This window comes from Cenococcum geophilum, assembly GCF_001692895.1.
Source record: "Cenococcum geophilum 1.58 unplaced genomic scaffold K441scaffold_9, whole genome shotgun sequence".
Taxonomy (NCBI): Eukaryota; Fungi; Ascomycota; class Dothideomycetes; order Gloniales; family Gloniaceae; genus Cenococcum; species Cenococcum geophilum.
Genome location: NW_027137567.1, coordinates 671653 through 690957, shown reverse-complemented (window position 1 = coordinate 690957; position 19305 = coordinate 671653). Strand labels below are relative to the sequence as shown.

At 36.3% G+C, this 19305-nt stretch overlaps 1 protein-coding gene across 1 annotated transcript; it reads left to right on the top strand.

Annotated features, from left to right (window-relative positions):
• Positions 1-12419: 12419 nt before the first annotated feature.
• K441DRAFT_546631 (uncharacterized protein) lies at positions 12420-12617 on the top strand (the record flags this gene model as incomplete). The annotated part of the gene is made up of 1 exon (XM_067642876.1): positions 12420-12617. A coding segment is annotated over one exon (198 nt), but the record flags the coding sequence as incomplete, so codon positions are not given.
• Positions 12618-19305: the final 6688 nt, after the last annotated feature.

The window sequence follows — 19305 nt, the reverse complement described above, 5'->3', positions numbered from 1 at the left end:
TAGCGCTTTAACTCCTCGCAGCAACCCTAGGGCTATTAGTGAGAGAAAGATCTAATATATTAGCCAGGGGCTACCTAAATCATAACTTTACATAGTTCTTCTATATATTCCGTGATATGGTAGAAGTATTAGGTGGGCTGCGTTCGGCGCGGCTGCCAGAACCGGCGGCGTTTAGCTAAATAGTTAGTGCGATCCTAGGGAAGGTAGGAGGACTAGTCTTATAAAACCAAACTAGTAGGGGTGATTTTGGTGGCGTTAGCCAAGACACTTAAATAACTTAAAATTCTCTATTTATGAAACCCCGCTTCGCCACGATATATTAGGACCTAGTAATTTCACTAATACCCATTTTTAAACACTACTACGTATAATAGACATTAGGGCTAATGCTACTGTAAAGCAGGTATAGGATGCAGTTCAGCATGACCTAGAGTAGTAGTAGCGTTTCCTGGTAAGTATATAGGCCTAGGCTAAGGCGCCTTTTTTAATAAGGATTAGCAGAAATTTACGAATAAGGAAGCTAGAAGTATTATTAGCTTAGGGCGCGGCTGGAATGATATGAATTTATCTAAAAGGCAAAAAATTTTGGAACGCGTAAATAAGAAACTAAAAGGTAATGGGTTAAATAAAGTAAACTAGAAGGCTATAAGCTGGCGTATGTTAAAAGCTATCAGAAGTGCTACTGGTTAGTTTTAATATAAATATTATAACCAGCACGTTTTTATTAAGTTATGTTTTAGTTTTAGAGAATAAGAAATCCTAAGGGGAATTAACCAATAAACCTATTTAGGGGCTCCCGTGGGATCCTATATAAGATAATATATAAAAATAAGTGGCGGGTGGTGCGTGTAGGGGTGTAGCTGTATGGATTATTAAAGATAGGCGCTTGAATTAAAGCCTAATATAAGCAGTGCCTGTCTCGCCTTACGAAATTAGCAGCGTATCTTACCCTAATTAACGCAGCTATGCCTTGTGCAAATTTGTGCCCTATAATACTACTACCTATATAAGTAGTACCTAAAAATGCAGGGTATTTGCTCTTTTAGTCGCTAAGTCTCCACCACAAAATTAAGAGTAAAATGTCCTATATAGGCCGACCGTCTTAGTATAATTCTTTAAGCTCTGAGAACTATAGGAGCAAGCCTTACTATTTGCTTCTATTTGGCCCTATCGCATTTAAACGCTGAGCCGTTCCCTTAGGATATAATAAGGTATTTAGATATAAGTGCAACCAATAATAAACCTTATATATAGACTTTTACAGTATTTCTAAGTTATTAGCGTGTTTAGATTTAGCTATAGGCGTACACGCTATATACTTTGGCTTGTGGGGGATTTAGGTAGCCCTGTATAGGAAGCCGCTTAGTACCAGCAGCTCTGCCGTACTTTCCTCATATAAATACTTACTTAATACACCCCATTTCTATTTCCTATAAATACTTCCCTTCTATAACCGGCAACGAAAATCTATTAATAACTTCCTATGGTAACTCTGAACTATTAGGCAACTAGCTCTATAAGTAACTAAAGGCGAATTATATATACTAGAGACTTATTATTAGATAAGGCTAACGAGAATATTACCAACTCTTATGTTAATAATATAACGAGTAACATCTAGCCCTATCTTTACCCTTCTACTTTAGTAGATATTAATAAGGAACCAATACCTACTAAGCTTAACTCTAGTGTTGATGATATAATGATAAGCGTTCAGTCCCATCTTCCCTACTTTTTAGTAGATGTTAATAAGAAATAAATACTTCCTAAGCTTAACTCTCCCAACGGTATTAGAGTGACGGTAACTCCTTTTAGTGTTAACATGTTAAGCTAGCCCTTTCCCTCTTCTACGAATGCTAATAAGGACCTAACCTACCCTAGTGATATTAGTACCCTCTCTATATGCTTTAGAGTGGAGGATAGGCTTATTTAAGACTACTTTAAGGGGGAACTAAGTATATCTTTAACCCCTACGCAATTATTACCTCTTAAATCCCTAACGGTTAAAGATAATAAGACTAAGATATTACCTTGCCTTACTCTAGTAGTACTAGTTAGGGATTACATCCTTTAGCCAACCGTTTTTAGTTTAGCCATAGAAGCACTAGTTAGAGATAATATTATTTAGCTAACTGCTTTTAGTTTAACTAGAGCATTTAAGCATTCGGAAGTTTATATAAGTAACTAGTTTACGTTTTTATAGAAGAAAACTAACAGCTATAAGGATTTTGTTAACAGGTTTCTTATAACGGCAAAATCTTATTTTAATAATTGCTAAAGGCATGGACTTGAAGTGGTATTAGGATATAGACGTTATAGTATAAAGATCGTCCGCCAGTTATTGGATGACCCTGAACTCCTAAAGTATATTAATATAATCCGTAGCCCTACTAGCGAGTAGATACTAACGGGAATTTCTAAGGATAAAGATAGGCTAGTATTTACGCTTAATAGAGTAGTGGATAGATATTATGATAATTCTCTAAAGCGCTAGCATTTTTTTATATATATAGTGCAGACTAGAATAAATGAGGGCAAAGAGGAGATAAGGATAGTCCAGTATCTATCACTAAAGGTGGTTATTGCGTATGCGTTAGATGAGGCCGAAAGAAATAGGTAGTCACTAAGATGCAGTTTTGCGTTTATTAGTTATATAGAGGGTAAGCAGTGTAAAGAAGTCCTTAAAACCATTAAGGATTATATGCTAATAGATGGGAAATTCGTACTAATCTAGCTATGTAATGTATATTCGTTTCCCTATAGTAGACTTTCTTTAATAACTAGGTGCTTAAAAGTTGGAATGGAATTTAAGGCCCTGCTAATACTGTTCTTGCCGAAATATTATAAACTTGTGCCGGAGTAAGCCCGCGTATTCCCCACCACTATTAAAACAATATACCCCCTATAGCCCCACTAATATAGCTCTATATTTTACTAATAGAGACCTATTTTATAGCTCTAGTATAGAGCTATAAAATGAGCCCTTATTTATATAAACTGGACTAATATTAGTGGAATTATATAGGGTGCTTTATTGACCTAAGGTATAAGTAGTTTATATTTTCGGGTCCTAGCCTTATGGGAGCCCTAGTCTTAAACTATATAGATATTTTACGAAGATTAAATCCTTATAGAGCTAGGTCACTAAGTATCGCTTTTAGTTTTATTATAGGATAATATTATAAAAACCCTATAGGGGAGAACACCGGGTATATATTAGCGCTATTATAGCAATCTTCTTCGCGCTAAAGAGCCGGCATGGATAGTTAAGGAAGAGGATCTCCTCGTGGAATTGCGTAATAAGAGATTTATGTTATGGGAAAACATTAGGAAACATTTTCCGAATAGGTACTATTAATTAATTAAGGAATTCTATAAAAAGAGCGAGCTAGGTAGTTAGGTATAGCGTCCTCTAAATATATAGCTAGGATCTTAACGGATTTAGCGGCTATGGCTTCGGTTCTATAAGCTAGGAGGTTGTAGGAGCTAGGGGCTTGTAGAAGCTGGGGATCCTACAAGCTAGGTGATTGTGCGAGTAGAGTAATTTAACTTAGCGCCCTCTAATTAATGCCTAGCGTGTAAATAGGGTATTAATAGGTTTAATAACTTCGCGGCTTTAATCCTACGAGCTAGGCGATTATGTGAGCTGGATACTTATAGGAGCTAGGCGATCCTACGAGCTAGGTGATTGTGCGAGTATAGTGCTTGTGGGAGCTAGGCAATCCTGTGAGCTAGGTGATTGTATAAGCTAGGTGATTGTGCGAACTGGGTGATCGTGTAAGCTGGATGCTCGTGGGAGCTGGCCGATTTTATAAGCTAGGTGATCGTGCGAGCTAGGTGACCGTGTGAGCATAGTGCTTATAGGAGCTGGGCAATCCTACAAGCTAGGTGATTGTGCGAGCTGGGCGATTGTGCAAACTGGGTGATTGTGCGAGCTGGGTAATTGTGTAAGCTAGGTGATTGTGTAAACTAGGTAATCGTACGAGCTAGGTGATCGTGCGAGTAGAGTGATTATATAAGCAGAGTGATTGTATAAGTAGGGTAATTTAACCTAGCGCCCTCTATTAATGTCTAGTATGTAAATAAGAAGTAAATGTTAGGAAAATACTAGAACTATAAAAAAAAGAAATATATAAGTTCCAGATCTAGAAATATTGAAGAAGTTCCTAGATAAAGACCCCTTATATATACTTGGAGAAGTTTCTACGTAAATAGCCCTATAAGCGTAGCCACAAGTTTAAGCCCCCTTGCGTAACCTAACTACCCCTCCCCACTACACTAGAATAGATGAATAACCGCTGTGTACTATAAGTAGAGAAATGATTTAAATAAAAAGAAAACATTATAAAAAAATATGTTTATATCCTTAAGATATAAATCTATAAGTACCGTAGTCTTAAATATAACTAATAGTTACTAACGTGGTATGCGTCCCTGGTCTATAAGAAATTTAAAAAATTCTAGGTCGTTAGTATAGATTTACCTTCTATTATTGCTTTCAAGGTAGTAAATAAATTTATTTGAGTAAAAGCATAGATTATCGCGAATACTTTATAGCTCACTATAAGTCAAGCGGGCAAAGACTCTAGTAGGAATGGTGAAATATTATTTCGTTTCGTGATAGGCTAAATAAAAAGAGGCTAAAGTTTTAACCCTTTTACTAGCTTTTATTAGAAATCTTCTTTATATTTATATCCTATACTTATAGATTTAAGACTATAAAGCTAAGGCCACCGTATCTAACTGTCGCCTATATAGCCTTATTGCTTAATATCTCTTTATTACTATCTGCCCCTATTTCTTGATCTTCAGTACTAAAACCATTTTCTCCGTCATATAATATCTCTGCGTTTTATTCTTAATCTTCATTACTAAAGTCACTTTCTAAACTAGCTAACGCCTCTACGTTGCCGTCGTCTTTAAAGTCGGTTTCTCTATCTATAAACGTTTACTTACTAGCTAACAATTTAGGGACGCTGCGCTTATAGGTACTTGGGGTTATAGATACCACTTAAGGAGAAATTGTAGTTAATGTTATTAGGATATAGAATAAGCCTATAAACCTCTAAGTACCGGCTGCCTAGCGCTTTAAGTAAAAGATCTCCCCTAATATAAGGCAGATTAATAGGAGTTGATTACCGCCTATATAAGGCGGAGCGCTTATAAAGGGCTTAGCTAGAATGCTAATTAAACTACCCTGGAGGTATTAATAGCTCCTTTGCTACAGATAGGGGGTTAATATATAAGATTAACTGGCTAGGATAAGTCTACTACTTAGGCAGTGTCTTGCCCTGGGAAGGATAGGCGTCGGAAGTAGATTATATAATGCTATTCCTGCTAAGAGAGGCGTTATTAGGGGTTATTATTAACTTCCAGTTTTAGTTTACAACTTTATATAAACGCCTCTAAACCCTACTAAGGCATATAGCGTCTATTGGGAATTGTTAGCCGTTTAAATTCAGTAACAGCTTAGCTAATGGCTACCCCTAATAATGCCTCACTTAATGCTTTACTTGTAGATCACTTTAGGCGCCTATAGTCTCGGGCGCAGACGATATATGAGCTAAAAGTAATCACAGCTACTAAATATTGTACTATAAATACCACATAAAGTGGAAAAGAGCGGCTAGTATACTCCGCCTTTCCTTTCTACCTTTTATCCTAACTCCGCCCTAAGAGAGAAATGGAATATAAACGTTGTACTCCTAGCTCTTATATACCATTAATTTAACTCACCTTTAAATCTAACCTCTTAACTATATATCCCTTACTATCTTTATAAGAATACCAGATATTATATATATTACCTTAACTAAGCTTAGATATATTGCTAATATAACCTATAGGTCCTTAATTAGTACTTATAGAAATATTACGATATGCTATCGCCCCAAAGATAATATACCTGTTTGTTAACTTGCTAGAAACCTTAAATTATTTTAGAATCGTATTAATAATAAAGACATAGCATCTGCCAGCAGGGAGAAGAAACAATTGTAGCTTTTTAACCCTATGCAGAAACAGATGCCTTATACACCTACTTAAATACCTAATAAGGTTAACTCTTATAAAATTGACGACAATATAGAGGGTGATATATAAGAAGATACGGAAATGTACGCTAATTACCTTAAGAGCCTAGAAGGCTGTAGCGAAACTAAGACAGTCTTACCTGAGCTAATGGAGAGCTATGGCGAGGCTAAAATAGACTTACTTTAACCAAAAGAGGTTTATATTAAAGGTTTGCTGGTGCCTTTAGGTATGTTTATAAAACACTTATATTTATTTAGTAATACTAATAAGTAAGCAGGGAATAGCTTAGCTAATCTTATAACGTTTCTTGGAGTTGCATCTCCCTTATTTAAAATATTAACGATTTCCGATGCCATGATTTTGCGTAGATAACTAAAGTATCTTGTTTCGTAGTTACCTTCTTGTTTTATAATAAAGGACTTAAGATGTCTCTAAAGCCTTAGTTATAAATCATTCGTATCTATGTTTGGCCCTATTGTAGTAATATGCTGGTATCCTACTTGGGTTTTAGCCGTGGATATACCACTAAATAGACTTGCATTATACTATGCTGAGAATCCCCGTCTCTTTCGCCGTCATGCTAAGATATATAAATTACTTAAAGATGTTATAATAGAGATAGCTAAGAGGGGCAAACCTTATAAGTAAGGAGATTAACCAGGAAAGGCATTAGAGGATTTATTAGAAGAGATATTAAGGAGAAGGGTACGTAAGAGAAAGGTGGATCCCACCGTAGATAGAGATCCTAAGAGGTCTAAGGTATAAGAAATTTCTTATAAGGAAGATTTTTGCAATTATATTCTTGTCTTTCGGCATTAAGAATTAAGGCGTTAATTAGGATTTTCTTAGCTTGGTGTTTTATTTCTATCTAGTTACTTCTATGTTAAGAATATCTCGTTATCGTTTGCGTATATAGACAAGTTTTTGTATATTGGATTGAAGTTAAGAGACTCGCTTATAGTAAGCTTAGAAGTCCTTTCTACCTTGTACACGCTCCTACTTCGTGTACGGCCACACTAAATCTCCCACTAAAAAAATCTGTTTTTAAAACTTTTTAACGCAACTATAAAATAGCTTAGATTTTTCATATATTATACTAGAAAACTTTGGGAATTAATATAGGAGCTTTTTTTTTAGAAAAAAAATGTATTTATTAAGTTATTAGCTATTTAAAAAAAGCCAAATGGATAGGTAACTTAGTGGCTATTAAATATTTTTTAAAAAAAAGTTCAATTACTTATTTTCTATACTTATAAGTATAATATATTTAAATTTTAAAATTTTTTATTAAGGCATTAAATTATTATTAAGGAAAGAAAAATGTGTATATGAGGTAGGTATGTGCACAAGGTAGGAAGGACTTTTATAAGTTCTCCACCTTTATATGCTTAGTAGCGATAAGTCAGCCGGCCTATAACTCATTTAGTCCTCTATAAAGAAAAGACTTATTATTTAAATAATGTTATAAACACCGGCAGCGCATTATTGCAATTTGCTATATTAGCTAAGCTTCCTCCTATTACCGCGAGAGAGCCTAACTCTTTTGGTACTTGAAAACCTAGCAACACCTTTATAAATCTCTCTACTGGCCATAGTCCTTATCGCCTCTTCTCTACGACCTCTTTTTCACCGTATTCGCCGCCTACTTAGCCTTATATAACTGCACTACTAAGGCCGATTATGGGACAACACTTAAAAGTGTATTTGTATATTACTAAACAAATACTAAGCGCTGCAGGATATATTGGAGAAGGATATACGCCTTAGAGCCTAGGTTATGGACAAGCTTTAATATAATTACAATTTAGTCGTGCCTGAGAATTTCCGCTCTTCGGCCTTAGCGTTATAAGAACGTAAGGAGCGGTATTTATACTCCTACTGCCCTCTAAGATTTAGTATATTTTATCTATACATCCTCTTATAAAGAAAATGGCTTTAGAGCCCTCTTAAGACACTAATATCACTAGTATCCTTCGGGAACCTAGTAACTAAAATATAGTGCCGCCCTTGTTTAAAGTGGTAAAGTAATACAAACTGTGAAGTAAATGGATATTATATTGGCTTGCTTTGTCTACTAGTTTTATATACCGTTAATATAATAAGTAGAAGACGGCGAAGTTTGTAGCTATATGCCATAATCAATAGGACGACCTTTACTATAATACTTGTTACGGTTAGCTTCTCTTAAAGAAGCAATAAGGTCTGTAATACCCCAGAGCTAATAAGATATATTAAAACCTAACCAACTTAGGAGGGAATTACTATCAATTTAGTTTAATTCCAAGGGGTATATTATAGGGGATTTTTGCATCTGGTGTAAATAAATAGAGATAAACGCTCGTCACCTATATAAAATAGACACTGGCGAGGGTTATATTCTAAAGGGAATAAGTAAGGCGTTGCTAAGGAGATAGTAATAACGATGCGTTTCCCTTATAATATATACTAGTAGAGGGGGAGTCTGTGTATACTAGATCTAGTTCTAGGAACTAGAACCTGTTTTCAGGAAATAGGTCAATTAACCGCTGTGAAAAGAGGTTAACTATATCCGTATTTAGTATGTTAGATTTAGCTCGTTTTAGGACTAGTAATTGTTTGTTAGCGTTCTTAGGCGCCCCTTTAGCCTCGCTATATAAGAGCTTCGCTATATTAGAGCCTTATGTGTCGCGGAACAAACTAAAACCGATAAGTATAACTAGTTATAGACCAGAAAACGCTACCTACCTATTATGGCTTAGTATTTGACTAAGCCCTATAAAGCCTTAGTCTGAGCGTTGGGTTGGCTTAACTTTTTCACGCCTAATTTTTAATTCTTGTGTTTGCTCGCACCTTGCTTTCTTCCTTACACTTTTCTCCCTGGTTATTTCCTTATTACAAGACGCCACTAATGTGTTCTCGACCTCCCTGCACTTATCTGCTATTATACCGTCCTTATATACTAGCACCTTTAATCTACTCTTCCCGCCTACCTACCCGCCTGCCACGTCGGCCCTCCTAATGTAGCTTTTGGCGCGTTTGCCCACAATAGCGAATCTCTCTAGATTAGGGATAATCAAAACGAAACCTATTGGAGAAGGACTAAATGACTTTCGCGATTTATTTAACTTGGCTTGTTAGGATCTAGATATCTCTAGCTCTTTGGACTTATTATACTAGATAGGTAATAAAGGTAATTGCTAATATACCTATTATAAGTTTTTATCTAACGCTTATAGAACTAAAGAATATTTTACTTAATCTAATACTAGCTCTATAGGGCCTTTACGCTTCTTATTTATTGCTATCTAATAGTGGCAACAAAAGCCTTTTTGTTAATCTATTAAGACTTAATTTAGCGGTCGGTTCTAATGACTTCGACATTAAGTGGTTCCTGCCTCTTCTAAATACGATCCTCCGCATTAAATCTGACGAGGTTATTTGGGAAAAGGTGTACGCTACTGTTATAGAGTCTACCCCCCTATTTTAACCGCTGCCACTCCATGTTTAAACTCTATATCTGCGTAATACAAGCAGCTTTACTAACTCGTCCAAACGTAGGGAATACGTAGATTATGTTCTAAAGGAGGAGCTAGGCCCTCTTTATATGGGGATTTCTGGCTTATATAAAGCATTCTTTAGGGGAGTAGAAGGTCTTAAAGAGGTAAGCGCTGCCGTTTTTAAGAAATGTAAGGAAGGGGACAATCTACTATACGCCGAGGGCAGCTGGCGTGACTGGCCTAAAAGTGTAAAGCAAGATAATGTCCTGGTGTGGTTTAATAACCTAATTAAATTATTTTTGGGCTTTGTAGAGGAGCACGGGTCCGCCCTAAAGACACGATAAACGCTTATTGTATATACTAAGCAGCCCTTATAAGGGTCTACAGTAAAGCGAAAGCTAGATATTGGTTTTATAGATAATCTAATAGCTAGCGAAAGCTCTTAATACCATTAGTTGTATATACTTGTGCTAGGAGAGCTAAAGAGTAATCTAAATACCGATATAGCCTCGTAGGTATAGTTTAATTTGGGAAAATACATAAGAGAAGTCTTCGCCACTTAGGACACTCGTCGCTTTGTCCTAGGCTTTACCCTCTATAGATCTATTATGCGGCTATAGGAGTATAACCGGGTAGGAGGCATCGCATTATTATTATTTAATATTAATAAAGACGGACTATAATTTACCTCGGCGATATTAGGGTTTCTTTTAATAAATGAAGAGTAGCTTGGGTTTGACCCTACTATTTTAATATCGGACGGTAAATGATATATTAAGGTCGTGCGCAATAATCAGACTGAGCGTCTTATTTTTGACGAACTTATAAAGCGGGCACCCTGCATTGCCGGTCAGGCGATAATTTGCTAGAAAGCGCACTATAAGGGTGACACCTCTAAGATACCTCTTGTTATTAAAGACTCGTGGCAGTACCTAGAGCGTAAGGAAGAAGGCGAACTGCTGTGTAAAGCGATGGAGAAAGAAGTGGTTAATATGGCTAGGTACTATCACCATAAGACTATTCGCGTTAGTGGATAAGATAATAACATCTATAATATTCGCAAGGGGCTGGATATTATAAGTGCCATAAACTATAAGCTAGAAAGCTTAATGATGCCTCCAATACTAGGTGGAGTGCAAATCAGTATAAGGAAAGGCTGAAGTTTTAATAGAAAGAGATCTTCTAGCTGTACCGAGCTACCGCCTAGTAAGCGCACGTGTTTAGGCTCTTTAAAGCACCCTATTAAGTAGAATCAAGTGCACTGGCGCGTTATTACTCGTGATTATGATAAGCCTCTTTATAAGGCAAGGTTTTGGGTTTTATTGCTTACTGCATTAAAGGGTGGCATTATAGGGTATAAGTCTTTATATACAAAAGCTAGCATCCTCTAATGTAACGTTTTAATGGGCAACGTTTTAATGAATAAGGAAGAGGATAATCCTTCCTAGCCGTTATTCTTAATCGATCTCGATCTCGTAATTAAAGAGTAGTAGGAAGGAGTTTTAAAAGTATAAGGCAAGACTAGTATAAGAGCGTTTATAGCTATAGGAGTGCTCCTAGGCGAGAAATACTTAGCCTGGCATAATTTCAAATCGTTCTTTTAGGTGCTATTCTGGATTTACGTGCACTATAACGGGTTAAGTAAAGGTGTTAGTCTAACTAAGTTTAAGTGCTGGAACTATAAAAATACTGTAAAGTTGGCTGACCTAAAAAAGGGAAGAGTAACTAATAAAGGGGATTTTCTTAAGACTGCAGAAGACAACTTTTCGCCGTACTATCAGCCACTAATCCCTTAGGTTAATAGATTGCGGAGAGTAGTATTTCTAGGCGGTGGGAGGCGAAAGGGAATGGATAAAAACTTTCCTTCCTAGATGAAGGAGGTGCTTTAGGAAGTAAGGAAGGATCCAAAGGTATTGGCGGAGTAGATGGCTTTATAGTAAGTCTTATATTTTAATATTTAATTAAATTGGGTTGTGCCGCGTGGTTTCTCTAGCAACTCGCCCTATTAATTGACCTATTGTCGCACGACCCTTAATTCTGTTTCTACTTAAACTTCTATTAATGTCCCCTTAAGCGTACTAAAGGCTCTCTATTAGCTAGCTAGCAAGGGGAAATAGGGTAGGACTGGTATATTATAATGCCTTATAACCGTACCATCTTTTATTCCTTTAATAAACTTAGAGAGTACCTATTTAATAGGTCCGTAGGCATTATTATAATATAACTAGCAGTCCTAGTTACCGATTAGATTAAGAATTCTAGTAGTTAAGCTTTTCTTAATACTAGGTAGGCCCTATTAATAGTTAAATCTATTTATTCTAATATATCTACCTTAGGTCGACCTGCGCGCTATTTATATCTCTTTTTATTAAAATCCACTATAGGATATTCTCCTTCCTTAACGACTATGCGGATATTTTCTACCTCTTATTAGTAGATCTTTATTTCTAGTGTATTGGTCGGCAAGAACTCAAACAAAAAATCCTATTTAGCCTTTGTCTACTAGTAGATAAAGCCTTAATCTGTATTAGCTCTTACACCTCCGCTAAGCCCCTAGATAACCCTATAGGTCTCCTTACTACCGATGAAATGGAAGAACTTTAGGCCGGTTTAGACTCGGATAATAATTATAAGGATGGCGGTATGTGGGTATTATACGTGTCTAACGGACCCGTAAATCTCTACGAACTTGCATAAGTACGCTATAACGACATCGCTAAAGTATTAGGGCCTATGTTATTCTGGTCAAATATTCGCTTCCATTTTAGGATATTTAGTTAAGAGGACATGACACGTCTATCCAAGATGGTAGAAAAAAATTTAAAAGCTTTTTTAGAACCAGAACGCTTATAAGTACTTGTATTAGCCTCTCTAAAGCTAGAACAGTTTTTCCCACCTAGTAAGGAGTAGGTATTAAGGGATCTTATAATAAGGGAGTTTGTTAAAGCTAATGCTATAGCTCTTAAACCAGGTCTTGTAAAAGGCCCGCTAATTAAGGGGTTAGGGTTTGGCGAAGTTGTCCTATTAAGGATTTGTTGGAGTAGTAACCCAGATAGGAGCGTGCTGCGTAAACTACCGCTTTATAGGGGTGCGTGGGCGGGATATTAACTGGATATTATAACTACTAAGGGGTTATAAATAGAGAAGGGAGAAGAGGGGATTAATAAATAGAAGGACATTAGCGAGAAGGTTACGGAAGAGGTAGAAACTATTTAGGAATTTAAGTTTGGGGAGGAATGGGTTAGCAAAATGCTTAATAGCTAAAGGTGCTAGCGGAGAAGATAGAATAATATTTTATTGTTTTTTGCTCTTCTATTATATAAGTAAAGATTTAGGCGGCTAAGGCTAGGGAGCAGCCTTGGTCGAAATATATGTGAAATAGCGTAGGGCGAGTTGCTAGGGCTAAATAAACCTAGGAAAGCGGATAACCCAATCTTCCGCCAGATTATTAGGTCCCTATACCCCACTATCCTATATAGGCTTTATGTTTCCATAAAACATATAATCTACTCCCTAGCCTATTAGAAGCCGCCTTGTGCCGCCTAAATAGAGGCCGTAGGAGAATTAATCCTATCTTCTAACTAATCCCCTACTTAAATAAGTCCCCTATTTAAATAAATCCCCTACAGGAGCTAATGCCTATATATTTCGCCGCCCTATGGGAACTAATCCCCTACTCCTAATAATCCCCTACAGGATCCGATCCCCTACTCTAACAAATCCCCTATAGGATCCACTCCCCTATGGGATTTACTCCCCTGCGGTAACAAATCCCCTACGGCAATAAATCCCCTACGCTAATAAATCCCCTATGGGTGCTAATGCCTATATATTTTACCGCCCTACGGGAACCAATCCCCTGCGGCTTATATTCCTATACGGCTTTTACTCCCCTACGGGAGCCTATAGCTATGTTTTCCTCTCCCCTACGGGAACTAATGCCCTATGGCTTCCGTTCTTCTATTTTTAGATTTACTACAGAACAAATCCCCTATAAATTCCGTTCCTATATATAGTAACCGTATTTTCTACTACCCTATAAGAACTATACCCTATAGCTTCTACTCTTGTACGGCTTTTACTGCCGTATAGGAACTAATGGCGATTTCTTCCGCTCCCTTACGGAAACTAATCTTGTATAGCTTGCGGTTCTCTATAGGGATTATTACCCGCTTTCTTCGTCGCCTTATAGCTTTTAATTCCTTACAGGAACTAACGCTTATATCTTCTACTCCCCTACAGGAACCAATGCCCTATAGCTTCCGTTCTCTTGTTCCTAGATCTATAAGCGATTTGCTTACGCCACAGCTTACCGCATAGGCCTTATTATTATAGGAGTAAGTAAGTAATTTTAAGAAAGTAATAAGTAATAATGTTACCAGCTATGAGATCTATAAGACATTTGATGTTATATGTATATAAGCGAATTTATGTATACGAGTTCATATTTTTAACTAATCCAGCACCTTTAAAGTTACTTTTAAAATCTTTATTTAACGTAAGAGCCTTATCTAAATGCTTATATATAAGTTTCTCCCCCTTACTTTTAGCTAAGCCGTAGCTAATTTGTATGGTGTTCTTAATTTAATACAGTATATTAGCGCCGGGCTTAAAACTTTTACTTAAATATTGCCTTACCTATCTTCCGTTTAATTGATGGTCTAAAAGCCGCTCTATATCCCTTTTAGAGATATTAGTAGTAGTATTAGCTTGCTTTAGGAAGTCCTTCTATACCTACTCTCTTACTAGTTTTTTTAGCTCGTTATATTTAAGTGTAAGATATATTTTGCTCTATATAGCTGTATTAAATACGGTAATCCTATTTGTTGTAAAAAACATAATGCCTTAGAAATACTCCATCTATTATAGAAAGATGGATACTAGGCTATTACGTTAAACATTATTTAAAGTTCTTTCTATAAGAAAGACATCGGCCTTATCTAGAAAAAGGACAGCGCTCTAGCGGTGAATGTTTTTAACTATTAGAGCTAGGTTTTGTTCTAAATGGGCTGGATCTATATTAAGGTCTCCCGCATAAGCCTTCTTATAGTTAGACTGGTATATAGATACACTTATAAAGGGGAACACACTATATAGAGGGGTCTCCTCTAAGATTCGGCAAGTGCTTTAGCTGTTAATGTCTTTCCTACCTTAGGTGGGCCACTGAAACGGTTAGCCTTTAAAATAGCTAATACCTTACTAGAAAACTTACTATAGTAAGAAGACTAGGCCTTTCCCCTTCCCTTTAATTATATTATTAAACTTTAATTCCCCGGACCTAAACTGGTAGCTCTTTATAAGTCCTTAAAGTACTATTTTCTTATCCTCCTTAATTGCGAGTGACTTAAATGCCAAGGGATTCTATTTAATGTCCTTAATATTAGCGACGGCAAATTCACCTATTAGTGCTTGTATTAGTATATATAATTCGCTAGCTCTAGAAAAAAAGTATAAAAAGCCTAATCCTATTTTTTGTTAGCCAAACTAAAGGCTAGGGCTGTTGGTGGACAGATTAGGTACTTATTATCTTCTATCTTCTTAGGAACTAAACCCTAATTCTTTACGTTGCCTTGCGAATTGGTCCCTTAATCGTATACGCCAATTCCGTATATATCTGTAACGATTGGCTGCTTACTATAGTTAGCATTTTGATAATAAAATGCTATTGCGTCTACTATAATGCGACCGCTTATAGAAAATCTTAACGGGCCATCTTTGGTTTAGAAAAAGGCGATCCCTTTATATTTATGGTGGTTAATGCCTCTTAAAGACACAAACTTCCGGCCATTGCTAATAAGATCCTACTTTATCTCGGCTTGTTTTTTATGACGCTTTAGCGGAAATACCTTAAGAGACGTAATTTTTATAGTTGAACGGAATTCCGGAATAGAGAGGGTGGTTTTTACCTCGCTAAACGCCTTTCTATTATAGCTGAAATAGTGACAGTTAAGTTTGAAGCTCTTTTTGCTAAAAAGTAAGGTTTTAAAGTTGCCTAAATTATATATAAGGCATCTTAGTTAATTCGAGCCTTCGCAAATCGTAAGGATGTGCGTATTTGGTTTAAATAAGGCCTAAAGGAGATTAAAATTAATTTCGCTATAATCTAGAAGCGGTAGGAGACTATTAGTTATAGGCGCGAAATGGTCTTTAAGGAATCTTAGTAACCCCTAAAGGTGCTTAGCGCTAATTAAGTCGGGAGAAAGACTCTCCTAGTGTGTTTTTAACTAAGGTAGGAAATTAAATATGAGGTTTATAGGAATCTAGAAGTTAAATTAGAATAAGCTACATTTGTAAAAAGGTCTACTTACTATAGGCTTGTCTTCCCGAAGGGAGATGGCTTGTACGCTATTTAGCACTACCTGTAAGGCGTCTCTTACTTCTCCTAAATTTATGCCTAGGTATATACTGCAGTCTTTCTTGTCCTTTTTTAGCTTAAAGTCAGTATCTAAGTTAATATGTTTGAAGGCACCTAAGAGACAGACTAATTTTCTTCCGAAGGATATAAATATACTAATTATATATATTACGCTTACTTAACGTATCCGGCGAAGTCTCTATAGTCTTATATTAGTAGCTTTGTTTATTCTAGCTATAGTAGACGCTATATTAGCATATTTCCAAGTGTATTTTAGGGGTTTCGCGAGTATACATCTTATTTAATACCTTAACTTCAACCTTAGAACCTCTTACTTTGGGTATCTCTTTAACCCCTAAACTTGTATGGGGAGGTTAAGGAGGTAGAGGAGGTAGAGAAGGTAGGGCCGCTTAGACTATCTTTAATATGGCTGCAAGCATTTTAACTATAAGATCTTATGCTGACTGCCCATAATGCGGATGCGTTTGGCTTAGGCTACTGGGGGGAGTGTTTATACTGTTATAAGGTAGTAAAGGCGATAGTGTAACGGGCTTAGGTGTAATTAGCATTATTACTCTATAAAGCTTTAGTAATATAACACTAATCTAAAGTGTAAAGTTAGAGTGAGGGGCTAAGTATAGACGGTATTGTTTCTTTAAAAGATCCGCCTTCTTTTATACCTAGCGATGCAGCTATGCCACGAATATTTACTGTACCCCTCTAGCTATACGGCCTTCCCTTATTAATCCTAGGAGACGCTAGATAGATATTAGTATTATTTTAACGCGGTAAAAGGCTCCACTCGGTATAGTTATAGGGAGGGGGGCTGCCTGTTAAGATATCGCTAATGGTTTGGATGCGAAATCCTAGTGGTAGGTATTAGAGTAAACGCTAAATAATACTGATATCCTTACGGCGTGGTGGAGACTAAGCCTAGTAATAGGCTTGAGGTATGCTCCTGCTATAGCTGTGGGAATAGAGTAAGGCTGTGTATAGCGGGATCTTAGTTTTAGTCTTAGTTGATGCGTAGGAGCTAGATGGACGTCTTTAATTAATAGAAGGCAAGGATGGTGCAGAAAAATTCCTTTAGTAGGCGCTTAGGAAAGGTGCAGATCTTATAAAAGTGGCTATATAACTCTGGTTGCAAGTTTTAAAGTTACCACCTAATAAATTAGCCTTGTATGTCCTGGGCTTGGCGCTAGGTTAGCCTGTACTCTTAAACCATATAAGCCCTTAAGCCCTTAAGCCCTTAATCCATCTTATAAAGATTATAAGCACCTTTTGGAATTCTTAACCCCTTAAAGTTTTTAGGCCCACTATATTATTAACAATGTCTACTATTATATCTTGTCTAGAATCTCTTGTCCAAAAAGCCGAGTCAATAGCGGAAAGTATCTGCAATATTAAAGCCTGCTAATCTAAGGAGCAGTACTGCAGTCTTAAAGCCTTAAATAGTAGGCTTTAAGAGGCTGTAGTAAAAGTTGTAGAATAAATTAAATGCCTAGAGGAAGGACGTATAGAGTAAATTCGTAAGGAAGGTGGGAAATTCCTATCACAAGCTAAGGTAACTAGGAAAAGTATAATTAAAAATAAATAACTTAGGAGTATAATAGCTTTTAGGAAAAATATTATATTAATATTCGAAGGCCTAAAAGACTCTGCCCTTAATCCTAGATGGATTACCTTAAGGAATAAGCAGATGTGTATAAGATGTGAGCTTATTTAGGAGTTAAATCCTAACGGGTTAATTTCTTAGGCAGCAGCCTTTGTACTTTCTGTTTGGACAGCAGGCTATATACAGAATCATATTTTCAACCACCTTATTAAGGAGATAGAGCCTAATGAAGTAAAGGTGTAGCCTTTAAAGATAGGAGAGATCCTACACATCTTTTAAGTCGAAAAATTATTCGCATAATCTTAAGAATACCATATATTTCTTAAAGGTTAGGTAGATCTAAAGTGAGCATTAGTAAGAAGTTAATTATTCGCTAGCTTTTAATAGTTAATTAAGCCTAAAAGCCATTCTAATACAACTAAGGAAACGAAGACGTATTAAAGAAGATACTTAATAGGCTAAGCAGTTAGCGCTAGGTATGCTGAGCCTTACTACTACGTTATGGAAAATAACTAATAGTTAATATTTAAGCCTATAGCCTAGATATAGGCGCAATACTCATAGGAAGGCGTAAGCAAGAATTTTTTATTATGCGTAAGGTATTACTAAGAATATTTACTATAGAAATTAAATACAGATATTTAGAAGCACTAATTAGTTAAATGTTACTCTTAGGCAACCTTATATCTAATGCAATCTAAAGTAGCTATTAGTGGAAATGGGAATATAACCTAGGAGGAAGATTAACGATAGACTGTATAAATGTGTTGGCGCCTAAGAACCGGAGCTAAGATATATCCATTACTTTAATGGTTGGCGGCGAGAAGGGAATAGAACTAGTTAAGAAATTTAACTTAAGATGGGTGTAAACTTTATAGTAGCTTCTATTACGCGAACTTTGTATTTAGCAGAAACGACCTTTTCCCTATCTTTAAAGTCGTCTTCATATTTTTAGTACGGTGGGGAGCTTATATCTTCTTTGGGATTATAGATCTAAATTAACTCGCCTCTCCCTATTATCTTTCTGGCATGATCTACTCCCTTAAAGAGTTTGCCGTCTATATATTCCTCCTCCCCTTTAAGCGCTTTAGCTCTAGCCTAAATATAGCTATAAATTAGCGTTAAAGGGATATAAAGTGTTTTAAATAAATATATATACCTCCTAGTATATAATTGAAGATTTATAATAGTGTGTTATATGTTAAGGGCAGACCGACTAGATGTTAATAGAATTCCCCTAGGCCGAATATATTTGTTAAAGCTAAGGAAGGTAAGCTTTAAATTTTAAAATTAAGCGAGGATCTTAAAAGTTAGAATAAGGCGTAGGTAAAGTAAGCGTGTTAAGGGGAAGGAAGGCTATAATTCGCGTAAAGACTTATAGCCTGTTAGCTAAGGATAGGATAGCCTAGTTAATATTTACCTTAATAACTGCGAAAATATAACTTCTAAGTGGCTTTAAATAAAGCAGAGCGTGAAAGTAGTAGATTATAAGCTTAAATATAGAGCGACTTTACGGAACTACCTCGCGAGCTATTAGCAAAGAAGAGTTAAAGGAAGGCTATAAGGGAATATATGTGTTACTGAAGTTAATAAGTATATAGCTACTTAGCCCGTTAGTGCCTGATAGGAAGTTTATATAAAAGAACCGCTAAGCGGCTACCTTATAGGCTGGGCTGTGGCCCTGCCTGGCCCTATTATTAAAAACTTTCTAGTATAAACCGTTATGTGTATAACGAGGCCACTAGCTAAGTAGGAGAATAGGTAAGGCATCTACTATAACGCGTATTTTAGCTTATATTGGCCGTAGTCTAGGGGATTGGAGTTAC